General features: G+C 41.0%; 1 protein-coding gene across 2 annotated transcripts; it reads left to right on the top strand.

The window, feature by feature from the left end:
• The first annotated feature begins 2,582 nt into the window (after positions 1 to 2,582).
• sp6 (Sp6 transcription factor) lies at positions 2,583 to 11,705 on the top strand. 2 transcript variants are annotated; one of them, XM_047366066.1, is made up of 2 exons: positions 2,583 to 2,732; positions 7,941 to 11,705. In XM_047366066.1, the coding sequence occupies exon 2, from the start codon at positions 8,032 to 8,034 to the stop codon at positions 8,950 to 8,952; it is 921 nt and encodes a 306-aa protein (XP_047222022.1). In that variant the 5' UTR covers positions 2,583 to 2,732; positions 7,941 to 8,031; the 3' UTR covers positions 8,953 to 11,705. The 2 variants fall into 2 exon arrangements, with proteins under 2 accessions (XP_047222022.1, XP_047222023.1); XM_047366067.1 differs by lacking the exon at positions 2,583 to 2,732 and adding an exon at positions 7,095 to 7,346.
• The last annotated feature ends 1,839 nt before the right edge of the window (positions 11,706 to 13,544 follow it).

Raw genomic sequence — 13,544 nt, 5'->3', positions numbered from 1 at the left:
AGGCTTGGTTCTGATCAGTTGTGCACAGTATTTTGTTGGTTGTGATTCTCTTTGTGTCTCATTCCAAGGTCCCAGCAAGAAAACCATAAATATTTTTTTTTTAAATAAATTGGTATCTACACTATCATAAATGTAATAAATAGGGTGCACCATCAGGGTGTGATAATGTCAGCATCAACACCATAAAATTTAAAGGATGGTGATCCTGAGCATGGTTAAACATTGCTAGGCTAAAAATTCATCCTAGAGCTGTTTTTTGAATTTTCTCTGACAATGTTTACCCTTTCCTGTCTGTCTTTAAACTTCAAATCACATTTGAAGTTTAATGGAAACAGGTTCGGGACAAATCTGAAAACAAACCCTAATAAAAACTGCTTTATTTTTGTCTAGGTGTGTAGCACAGGGAGTAATAATTTATATGAGCAAAGTGGGACTCTGTGTAATTACTTTTCACCACCTATGGACATCCAGTCCACACGTATACACTGTGCAACAATTTTTTGGATGGTAGTTTTAAAATAACAGTTTTTCTTAATAAAATCCCCATTTGCGTGTGGACAGGAGACGCAAATGCAGCAGAAAGTGTCAATTTAGCAATGTTATGTTTGGTAATGTGGACCTGTCCTTGTGTCAAAACTCAAATGTCTCAAGAGTCAGCAGCTTCCAGGGGAGGAGACATCATGTGGTGCTGATTCTCCAATCAGAAGTGGATTTTGGATAACACAAGAGATAAGTCACGTAAGAGAGCCAATGACAAAAATTGAAGGATATTATATTTTTTTCACATTTAGACTAGAGAGAGACCAAGAATGTCAACAATCTGTCATTGTAGATAAAATCCTTTATCTTGACTAAAGCTCTTTCCACATTCAAGTACATGTTGAGAAATTTGACATTTATTGACAGGCATTCAGACAAGACTCCTTTTTGAGCATAACACGTGTAAACATCATAAAAACATACATACTTTGGAGATTTCTGGACTCCATCTTGTCCTGAAACGTCCAACAAGTGCTTGTGGAAGCGCCTTGAAGGAAAGCAGCTTTGTGGGTGAGATGTTCTGTGCACTATACTTAACAATACAAGCTAACAACACTATATTTTTTTGCATTTTGTACCTTAAAATATTAGCTACACGTTCCATAAGGGAGGTTTTACAGCATGCTACTGCGTGTGTGACTGTGTGTGATTTAATGAGATAAAAATTGTGAGAAGATGAATAAAAAGTGTTTTACCGCAGCTATCACTAACGGATTTATGCACACACGGTGACTGTTTGATCCTCACATTATTCCCTAGACATTATTTATGAGATGCCCAGAACAAAGTTGTAAAAGACAAGTTTATTTTTCTACCTAACTCATTTGTTCTTTCAGTTGTGTTTGGAGTACAGCATTTCACTAAGATTCAGTGGATGAGGAAAGGAAGGGTCTATGCTTCCAAACATACACAAAAAATTGTCATTTACTAATTGATTAATTTGACGTAAGAGCACACATGAAGTGTGAATCCAGCATAGATAGGCAGTAGATTATAAACTAACTCTATATAAAAATATAAATTTCCTGTGGAATTATAGATAGTTCAGTTTTTTAAACCCTACTTAGATTTTGTAGGCTATAAATAATTGTAAATTATTTTAAAGTTACTATTCCCAATCCGGGCTGCACGGTGGCGCAGTTGGTAGCACTGTTGCCTTGCAGCAAGAAGGTCCTGGGTTTGATTCCCAGCCAGGGGTTTTTCTTCGTGGAGTTTGCATGTTCTCCCTGTGCATGTGTGGGTTCTCACCAGGTACTCCAGCTTCCTCCCACAGTCCAAAGACATGCCAGTTAGGTTAATTGGTAACTCTAAATTGCCCTTAGGTGTATGAATGAGTGTGTGCTTGGTTATTTGTGTGTTGCCCTGCGATGGACTGGCGACCTGTCCAAGGTGTACCCTGCCTCTCGCCCATAGACTGCTGGAGATAGGCACCAGCTCCCCCGTGACCCACTATGGAATAAGCGGTAGAAAATGACTGACTATTCATAATCCTTTAAGGCAAATTTTGTTTGAGCTCATTCTTCATAAACATTACAAAATTAAAGTTCTGACATCTGTAGTTATACAAGAGGTTCACCATAATTGGGTCCCCCTGCATGTACGGGGGCTTAGTTTGCTTATGTTTTGCCCCCCTCTGTTTAAAACATCTTACAGTCATGTTCCGCGTTGGAAAATGTTTGCTCTAATTTAAAGTGTGGCCCTTTGGTGAAAAAAACTATACACTGGTAAAAGATTGGTAAACTTCTCTGGTTGCCCTGATTGATTCGGACAGGCGGCAACAGCTCATTGTCTTAATGAATTAATAAAAATTATAAATTGACCACTTAGTAATTAAGACGACTAAGACCCTCTCGAGCTACGTGAGGTAAAAGAGTCCTTCCTTTGTTCGCCGCTTACCCCGCGTTTTCCCGCAGCGAGCCGTTTCCTCACCTCCAGCCGAGGAGGTGGGGGGGAAGGCCGGGGGAGAGGGGAGGGCGGAGCCTGCCGGAGCTGAAGACCCGGAGCCTATCAAAAAGTTAAAGAGTGCTCAGAGTGCTGCTTACCTGCGCGCCGAACCGCTTCACCTGGACCGTCACATGAACTATGATGAGGATTTTACCTTCGTGTGCGCACTTCTTCTTCTTGACGGGCAGAGCTGATCTCAGCCAGGTTTATATCCAAAGGAAGACAGCAGCAGCTCCGAGGACAGACAGGTAACTCAGGACCGGGTTTTCTTCTAATTTTAATATTGTTGTTTTACTGCGACACTTGGGTTAGTCATAAATATAATCTGTAACAACAGCAATAAATCTTTTAAAGAGTCTCTACAAGCATCTCTTCATAAAGAAAAGTGGTTTTGCTTGTAAAAAGTTAACAAACGCGGAAAAAGTCAGGTTATAACTTCTAGCAACGTCGTAAAACTTCACTGACCTAAATGCAGAAAGAAAAAAACATGAACAAAGATTGATTGTGACTTTAAGTGCATGATCTCAAGTTTACAAATTTGAATAAAAACCTCCAAATAATTCTTAATCTGAAGAGGAAATCAAGATCAGTCTAGCCCAGGGATGTTGTTTTTATGTCAAAAAAGAGAGAAAGAAACACAAGTTGACTTCCAGGAGTTTCAATGGCACTTTAAATTAAATTAATGAAAACTAACTAAACACTTAAATAATAAATGTTGTTTTTATTTATTTAATAAAAAATATTATAAAAATGATGTTTTAGTATGAGGGAATCTGCATTGAAATAATAACAACAATAATAACAATTCAAAATACAAGAAAACGAAGTTTAAAGCAGCAAAATAAAGAATGAAAAACAACCAATGCAACTCTAAAAGAGTTAAAAACAACATTTTAAACGAAGCAAAAATGCACTGAAACGCAGAAGCATTAACAATATGGATTCAACTGGAGACAGTTTCTAATAATACTGCCTCGTTGTTTTCTCCAGACCTAAAATCCAGTATGCGCTAGCTCTGTCTTTTCCATCCATTATATGTTAAAACCTCAGCTGGCAAAACGTTTGTTAGACTGGAAGGTTTCCAGTAAAGGTACACATTTAAATCCTTCATGTTAGTCAAAATAAGTACAATTTGTTTTTCAAAAGAGCCCTTACATTTAGTATTTTCACATCAGTCTTAAATCGTGGATCTGTTTTGCTTTTTATTATTTCAGCATGTAGGTTTACTCATTAATGCCAACATAGTCCATCTCCATTTGGAAAAAAGAAATTATTTGAATCCTAAATTTCTGTCGAAAACCTTTACAGAATTTAAAAAATATTTATAGTTAAATGTGCTTAAGGTTTTAAAAGTCAAAGAATGCAGAACAAGCCCTCATACTGCTGTGTTATTACAAGCATAAGATATTGTTTTGAGTCATTAATGATGGGTGTGTTGCTCATTTAAATAGATTTACACACAATATACTTAATTTTCATACAGTTTGTGCATTCAAGTAAAGGTATTTTATATACGCCCTCATAAAATACCACAATAATAAAGATTAAGTGAATGTTCATCATGAATTTCCACTATGTGTGTTTTTGTCAGAAACACATTTTCACATATAGGCTATTGCCTTGACAAATTATGTGATTTTAATTATATGCTTCCAAGCCAATGTATTGGCACCTTTAGCCTTGCCATGTAACTGTCAAGGCAAAAATGAAATCCCCTTTTAGGTATCCTGTCCCAAATTATCCCAACAAACTTGAATCTACCCAGACAAGAAGGAGATGTTTTGCCTTAATCAGAGTCTAATTTTCCTTTCTTTAAAACTAAATAAATGCATAGCAAACAGTTGTTTAATTGTGTTAGAAACTGGCGCAGCAGAATAAAACAAAATTCAGGTCAGTGACTGATGACTCATGTAAATTAACGTTTTGTTGTTGTTTGGCCACCCAGACGTCATAAAAAGGTTTTAAAAATGTTCCTAAAATCAACTGTCACGCTTTCTGCTGTTTAAAATATAGAAAACAATGAAGAAGTAGAGTTTTTTTTATTTTTTATGTTGTCATGTTTTCAAGGTTTAAACAGGTGTTTGGGAAACCCTTAAATCATTCAGGATGTTAAATTGCCATTCATATTTGAAGTATCTCTGCAATTAATCACAGAGAGCAGAAGAGATTAGCATAGATTAGAACTACACGCACGACTGCGTCTGCATGTCACCAACTTAATCCGTCGCTCAGGTGTGCAAAAAGGTTTTTTATTTTACACCCTACCAGGTTTTTCAAGTCAGACCATGGTCATTGGTGCAGGAATTAGTGTTTTGTTTTAACATGTTACCAGAGCATTTTCCTCAAACATAGCCGCCGTTTGATTTAGTCAGAAAACTGTTTGAAGTTTGTCATTACAGACTCGTCTGAAGTGGCCCCTGCCCAACTCCAGCTCCACTCCATCCATCTTGTACATTAGGCAGGTTAAAACAAACAGGTTGAAAAACATTAGTTGACCTATACAAGTCCCTACAGACAGTCAGGGGTCAACAGTTGGGATGCGATGAGACAGATAACAAAATTGGACCCGTAGGTTCAAAAGGAAATTGGCTTCACACAATAAAAAAATCTGGGCTTCAAATAAACCAACTTAGGTTGGTTATTTTGCTAACCCTGCTTCATGGTCAAATATAGACTGATCCAGTCCTGGGTTAATTTAACACAGCTGGGATAACATTAGGGTGGGTTAAAAAGCATAGCTCACAAACTGGATTACTGAACAAGTAATATTTGGGTTAAAATTATTTGTTTTTATTTTTAGTTTGTTTCTACAGTAAAAATTATCAGGGTAAAGAATTCTGAAAGTTTTTATTGAGTTTATGACCAGTTCTTTGGTCAAAGTATAAATGATGAACATAGCTAGCGCTAGCTTGCGATAACTACTTACCAGGTGGAAGGCTAATATTAACTTAAGTGAACAAACCTGTTCTTCGGTTTGAACTAGTCATTAACACAACCTACTGATATTAACATTAATAAACCAGTTTAATTTCACTATTTATTTGGTTAACAGTGTTAAGAAGCAGCCCGGCAGTGTTTTCTGTGTATTAAAATTTGTGTCAGGTTAACAATAGATTAATTAAGATTACAGTCAAAAGGTTGGTTTAAGAGTTAGATTAAAAACAAGTTAAATTGAATAATTAAAAGAGTGAGTTGAAAAGAGTAACCCAAAAACAATTATTTTTAGTTTTCCTTTAGTATGTGTCAAAAACTCATGGATAATGCTGTTTGAATTATTTACTTGTCTTGACTTTCTGAGCAATTCTTTAAGCAAATGTAAATGTTGAAGATAGCTCGCATCAGCTTCTTCTATCTACTTAGCAGCTAAAAGGTTAATATCTTAGCTGAACAAACTCATTCTCTAGTGTTAGCACACAACCCACTGACATTAGCATTATCATACAACATTATTTTACCATCTTACCATATCTTATTTACCCCCGTGGAAGAGGTTCGGTGACGACTGATCTGGGAATAGTTTAGTTCAAATGACAGTCTGTAAAGAATTATGAGACTCCTTCTAGTGCCTTCTGTAACCCAGCAAACTGGGTCACAAGATTGGACCAAATATTTGGCTAAAACTTCCCAACTTCTGTCCCAGCAGCAGTAAACCAGGATTTGGGTTTAAGATTTTACACAGCATTTTCCTTTTGCCAGACCTTAATCATTACATATGCAAATCAAAACCTCTTGATAATTGTTTTAAAGTGTAGGAGGGTTTTTGTTAAGGAGTAGACTGATGTAACCTTGTTTTAATTATTTAACATATGAGATGCCATTAGAAGCACATCTTAAGCAAGAATCATCAGTGCAGCTTGTTCTTCTGCGTTCCTCCCCCCTTCATTGGGCCTCCTTTCGATGGCAGACTTGTAAAATGGCGCCGGTTCTGGGTTTTGGTTGGGCAGGTTTTATGACCAGAGAATTTTGTGCAGCTCTCACATACCCCCGGGGCCCACCTTATGCCAGCTGTTTCCCTCAGGAACCAGGGGACTCTCCCAGCCATTCACTGGACGGAGAAAGATACCGCCGTCTTAGTTTGTTTATGGGCAGATGTTACCATCTGAGCATCTTCAAAAGAAATTATAGAGTCAAAGCTCTGGCTCCAGGTTATTTTGAAATAGGTTGCCTTGACCTTAAACAGCAGACCTTTTCATTAGAGAAATTCCAAACTAATTATTTTACGATTTCATTCCGAGTAGAAAGCAGCTCTGAGTGGCTTTGACTGAGATGTAATCCTTCTCATTTTGCTTCACTCTACTGATTGAGATCTTCTGTTGGGGATCCTTCACTGTCAATATCACTTACACCTTCCCGTAATGGTGCTCTACATCGGACAGGTTGTAGGGCAGCCATTTTTTTTTTTACAGTTTGCCATTTCATATATGCATCACACCAAGTGATCCCCAAACAGAGACACCAGACTACATCCTTGTTTCCTGCTGTAAAGATAATTGTAGACGTTCATGATTGGAGTACTGGAAGTCAATAAGATCGCTTTGTGCTGGAACATGTTTGGTTTAAAGTCTTACTGGCTCCTTCTCATAAACATTCACAGACGTGTCTAACTTTAACAACCTTTGTGTCACCTGTGGAAACTGGAAGGCACCTCCTCCTCCATAGAACACCTGACCGCTGATGACACCACTGAAATGTGCGCCAGTGAAAATTCCTGAGGCGTGTTGGGGACAGGATGTGATTTTGGAGCATGCGCCCATAATTATACACGTAAAGTTCTCTTGTTATCGTTGGGCTCCTATTCTCAGGCTCCTGAATGTTGTCAGCGTGCAGATGTTGATGCTTCATTCGCCGCCAGTGTGTCAGAGGTAGGGCCCCTTACACGTCTTCTTCCATAACTTCCCCAGAGGGGTGTTGTTATAAATCATGTATGATTCAGGCACACACACATATACACAAAGAAGTAGCTTCTTCTGTGTGCGAGGTTTTATCTCCACAAGCCTCAGGGATGTACAAATAGACTTTGGCCTGCAGCCATACCTCCCTGGAACTTCTTCCTCTGCCGAACTGTTCTCTTGTCAACACTCCCCTTAACCCCCACCTCCCAATCTATACAAAATTTTTTCCCCAAGCTGCTGCCTCTGCTTCTATGCCGAGCCAGTGATGTTGTTTTCTTTGCGGTTGTCTTTGACGGTCCTTCATGGGAAGTACCTGGCAGCGGATGCATGTGGCAGGGCTTTGCCTGGACACGTCTGTCTCCCCCTCTCGTCTGTTTCCACGGCCACGCATCGTGAGAACTGTGGTATCCATGGCAACGAGGGAGGTGCCCTTAGGGTTGATTATTTAAAGGTTGCAAACAGAGGTCTGAAGATTTAGTTCAGAAACATTCAGTTTGCAGAGGTTGAGAGACTAAAATGGGTGGATGAAAGACTGGTTTGAAATGTTTTTCTTTCTCTCTGCAGATTTTCTTCTCAATTCTGCCTGAAAAGACACTGATCAACTCCTCAAGTGGCTGACTTCATCTTGAATATTGCACCTGTACCACCTGCATTCATGGCCCACCCTTACGAGCCCTGGTTAAGGACAGCACCATCTAGTGGCAACTCTGAAGAAATGAACATCCCATCCTGGTGGGACCTTCACCGCGATGTGCAAGCTGGCAGTTGGATAGACCTACAGACTGGGCAAAGTGTTGGCGTCCCCTCAATGAGTCCTGGCAGCTCTATGGGACTCCAGCCCTCTTTAGGCCCATACGGCTCTGACCCACAGCTGTGCACCATGCCCCCGGCTCAGCATGCCCCCGCTTCACACTCACCTCACCTCTTCCCTCAGGATGGCTTCAAGATGGAGCCGCTTGGACCTGAAATGCTACAGCAGGAAACCTTCTCAATGGAGGAACCGCAGGAGACCTCTGTGTCAACTCGGCCCAAGCCCCAGCGTCGTTCATCCTCTCGGGGAGCCGGGCAGACCTTGTGCCGGTGCCCCAACTGCATCCACGCCGAGCAGATGGGCCAGAGCGCCGACGACAGTAGGACGAAGCACATGCACAATTGCCACATCCCTGGATGTGGCAAAGCCTATGCTAAAACGTCCCACCTGAAAGCTCACCTGCGCTGGCATAGCGGGGACCGGCCATTTGTCTGCAACTGGCTCTTCTGCGGCAAGAGATTCACACGCTCTGATGAACTGCAGCGCCACTTGCAGACACACACCGGTGCCAAAAAGTTTAGCTGTGCTTTGTGTCCCCGAGTGTTTATGCGTAACGACCACCTGGCCAAGCACATGCGCACCCATGAGTCTCCACCGGGACACGGGGAGGAGAGGGTAAATGGGGATGGAAGGATGGATAAGGGCTTTAATGCACCCACACCTCCACAGTCATCATCAAATGCATCTGACAGCACAGAGCCTCAGCTGAAGTTGAAATGTGAGACAGACCCTCCGGTTTCCAGCGTGACAGGGCAGTCTGGCTAACTTCATCACTTTCAGGAGATGTTGGGTAGTAAGAGGGTTCACCCCTATCTGTCACAGAGGAGGCCTAGTTTTACAATAGTCTAGAGAATAGAAGATTGGTTTGGAAACACTTTCACAGATGAAAGCTAGATGGAACAAAAATATGCAACTCCAGTGGTAGTGATAGTAGGGATGCTACAGAACACAGGAAACACGGGGTTGTATGCATTCTGCAGCTAAAACTCTATGTAGTTTTTAAAAGGAGTCAAAAGGAGAGCAGAAGGTGCAGTGTGCTGCTAGAACTTCCAGCAGACAAGAGGAAGGGCATAAATTCTGCTGAAAAAAGATGTTTACATGAAACCTGTTGAACATATTACTGAAAGTGAGGAGCAGGTTTGTTTCCACTTTTTTAAAAAGGAGAGACAATGATGATAATTTTGAATTTAATCTTCTTACAATATAAGTGCAGCCTACTATACGGTGAGATAAAACAAAGCTTTCTCTTTTCTGTAAGGTTGAGAGTCAATTTTGTGTTGTATTGTGATAATATAATATAATATAATATAATATAATATAATATAATATAATATAATATAATATAATATAATATAAAGAAGTGCATTAAAGTGCTTTTGTAAAAGTAAATTTCTCTGTAGTGACCACTGAAGTCTCTCAGCCAAGATTTAGGTCAGTACTTTGACTGGGCCATTCTAGCACATGGATATTCTTTGATCTGAACCATTCCATTGTAGCTCTGGCTGTCTGTTAAGAGCTGTAGACCTGCTGGAAGGTGAACCTCCATCCCCGTTTCAAGTCTTTTGCTTCTTCTAGGGATTCTTACAGCATGATTCTGCCAGCATCATGTTTCAATGTGGGGATTGTGAATTAAAGGTGATGTGAAGTCTTAGTTTTCCGCCCATACATATGTTTTAAATCTTGGGCAAAATGTTTAGTTTTCGTCTTATCTGACCAAAACCCCTTCTTCCATGTTTGTTCCTACATTGCCTGTGGCATGCGCGGACCTTTTAAGCCTTTTTAAGCCACATTCATCCTTGAGCTGTCTGCTGTGTTCCTTTGTCTTCATGATGCTGTTTGTTCACTCAGCATCATGTGAGTGAACAAACATAAGAGGTTTGTTAAACCTCTGAGATTAAATTACATACAGGTGGACACTGTCTACTAAAAGAAGTGTGAAAGCAGTTGTTTATACTGGAATTCATTTAGAGAATCAGAAAAATGGGGTAAGAATTCAATTGTGCTCCACACTTTCCAGATTTTACAAAAGTAAAACATTTTAAAACCAGGCATCATGTTCCTTGTCTTTCACAATTGCACACTAGTTTGTGTTGGTCACTTCAAATAGTCATTGTATATATAACAGTTTGGGAATTTTATGTACTACAACAGCTAATATTTACCAAAAAGAATTTTACCAATGATTGGTGGTAAAAGATTTGAGAACAGGAGAATGTGAACAGGTGCTCAAGATGAAACAAACCAAAAACGAAGAACCACTTCAGCAACGTGAAAAAGCCAAAACCCCTAAAATCACAACAAACTGAAACAGAAAAACAAGTGATGAGAGCTACTGAGGCTCCTGTCAAAGGGCGACAACAAGGAGAAAGAAAACAAGACATGGACAGAAAGGTGTCATCTGGTTAGATGAATTCGGGTTTCTGTTGTGACATGCTCAGGGACAGCAGACACATCTGGAAGCAGAACATAAAAACACACCAACCACTCAGATCCGTCTTGTAGACAATACAGGTTGCAGGTACTGACAGACATGTCCAGCATGAAGAAACACAATATTTTATGCTCCACTTGACATTGGATGAAGTGGTTGTGTGCAGTGTAAAAGTGCTGCTGTGCCACATGTTGAGAGCTATCACCCATCTCCTCTGCACTTTGTTTTAGTATCTATCAGTCCATTTTGTCTCTGATTTACTGGTTTAGAGCCTCCCTGCTCAGTTGATGTTCTTATATTTATATTTAAAAACGAATTAATGGCTTGTAGCTCCACATTAAAAAACAACAAGCAGTACTGGCAGCCCTGTCATGATATAGCACCACTCACAAAACCTGACAGAGGACTTAGTTGGAGATTTAAATGAAAGGAAAAGCATGATGTTGGAATGAAACCCTTTTTGGAACAAAGCATATTTCAGATCAGTTAGAAAATGGGATTTTGTTTTCAGGAGCTCCATATATATTTATTGACAAGTTTGTTGGAAAAATAAAAGTTTTTTTTTTTAATGTTATTCTTGCAATTCCGCTGCCCCCTACAGGTCACAGATGGACAAACACAGAACATCTGATGCCTTTTCTATTTCTGGAATTGAACAATTGCAAAAAAAAGTTTAGTTATTTTGAGTAGATGAGTTTAAATATCAATATTTTATGATCAGTAGTTGTGTAGCGAGCCGAGCGAGCAGCTTTATAGGATGTGTGCAAACCATCACAAACTTCAGGCAGATTTCTACATTTTAGGGAGCTTTTAATGATCAGAGACTCACGATTGTTGTATTTATGTATAGAAAAAAAGTTAGAAGAAAAGGCTTAAACATTAGTCAATTATTGTTCATTGGCTAGTATTAATGCTATTATTGATGTTTTTATAGATAGACTTATTTCATTTTATAGACAACATCTAGTGGTTGCTGTAGTTGATGTAATAGTTTTTGGACACTGTAATAGAATAACTTAAACACCATGTGTAATAATTTGTAGTTAATCAATTATTGTCACTTATGAATAAAATTGATGAAGAAATATGCTAAGTTTGTGTGTAACTCTTATTTACAGATGATAAGTTTCTAAGATATATGCAGTGTTGAAAAACTAGGTCAAAACAAATCAATTTAAATGTGTCAACACATGGAGTAAGTTGATGTTTTTTGATTATTCATCACTTTGTTCTAGAGCCAGTTTACTTGCATAATTACTCAAAAATATAATACATGGATGCTGGATATGAAACATTCACCTGTAGTTGAAATGATAACTGATTTTAATGTGGAATCTGGATCTACAGTTTTTATGTTCCCACTTATCAGAATTATGGAAAGATACAGATTTTTTCAAGCCATTCAGACACCAGCTTTGGGACTACATTTCATGCAAACACTGGTTGTCAATTTTTTTTTACTGGACATCCATGTCAAATTTTCTTCCAGTTATTTCAGAAGAAGGGTGACCAGAGGGTGTGTTCCAACTACAGGGGGATCACACTCCTCAGCCTCCCTGGTAAGGCCTACCCCAGGGTATTGGAGAGGAGAGTCCAGCCGATAGTCGAACCCAGGTTTCAGGAGGAGCAGTGTGGTTTTCGTCCCGGCCGTGGAACACTGGACCAGCTCTATACCCTCTACAGGGTACTCGAGGGTTCATGGGAGTTTGCCCAACCGGTCCACATGTGTTTTGTGGACCTGGAGAAAGCATTCGACTGTGTCCCTCGTGATGCCCTGTGGGGGGTGCTCCAGGAGTATGGAATCGGTGGCCCTTTATTAGGGGCCATCCGGTCTCTGTACGAGCGGAGCAGGAGTTTGGTCCGCATTGCCGGCACTAAGTCGGACCTGTTCCCGGTGCATGTTGGACTCCGGCAGGGCTGCCCTTTGTCACCGGTCCTGTTCATAACTTTTATGGACAGGATTTCCAGGTGCAGCCAAGGGCCGGAGGGGGTCTGGTTTGGGGACCAGAGGATTTCGTCTCTTCTTTTTGCAGATGACGTCCTGCTGGCCCCCTCTAGCCAAGACCTACAGCATGCGCTGTGGCGGTTCACAGCCGAGTGTGAAGCGGCTGGGATGAAGATCAGCTCCTCCAAGTCCAAGGTCATGGTTCTCGACCGGAAAAGGGTGTCTTGTCCTCTTCAGGTTGGAGAGGAGTTCCTGCCTCAAGTGGAGGAGTTTAAGTATCTCGGGGTCTTGTTCACGAGAGAGGGAAGAATGGAGCGGGAGATCGACAGTCGGATCGGTGCGGCTGCCACAGTAATGGGGGCGCTGTGCCGGTCCATTGTGGTGAAGAGAGAGCTGAGCCGAAAAGCAAAGCTCTCAATTTACCGGTCGGTCTACGTTCCTACCCTCACCTATGGCCATGAACTTTGGGTCATGACCGAAAGAACGAGATCCCGGATACAAGCGGCTGAAATGAGCTTCCTCCGTAGGGTGGCCGGGCACTCCCTTAGAGATAGGGTGAGGAGCTCGGCCATCCGGGAGGAGCTCGGAGTAGAGCCGCTGCTCCTCCACATCGAGAGGAGCCAGTTGAGGTGGCTCGGGCATCTAAACCGGATGCCTCCTGGACGCCTTCCTCGGGAGGTGTTCCAGGCACGTCCCACCGGGAGGAGGCCCAGGGGACGGCCCAGGACACGCTGGAGGAACTATGTCTCTCGGCTGGCCTGGGAACGCCTTGGGCTCCCCCCAGAGGAGCTGGAGGAGGTATCTGGGGAGAGGGACGTCTGGGCGTCTCTACTGAGTCTGCTGCCCCCGCGACCTGGTCCCGGATAAAGCGGAAGACGACGAGTACGAGTATTTCAGAATTGATGCATCTCACTGAAAAAAAAAACTTTGATCAATATGCATGCATGCATGCAATTTTTACTTTTGTGGCTTTGTTTTCCC

This window comes from Girardinichthys multiradiatus, chromosome 5 (assembly GCF_021462225.1).
Source record: "Girardinichthys multiradiatus isolate DD_20200921_A chromosome 5, DD_fGirMul_XY1, whole genome shotgun sequence".
In the NCBI taxonomy this organism is placed as follows: domain Eukaryota; kingdom Metazoa; phylum Chordata; class Actinopteri; order Cyprinodontiformes; family Goodeidae; genus Girardinichthys; species Girardinichthys multiradiatus.
Note: the sequence above shows the minus strand (reverse complement) of the source record. Positions and strands in the feature narration are given on the sequence as shown.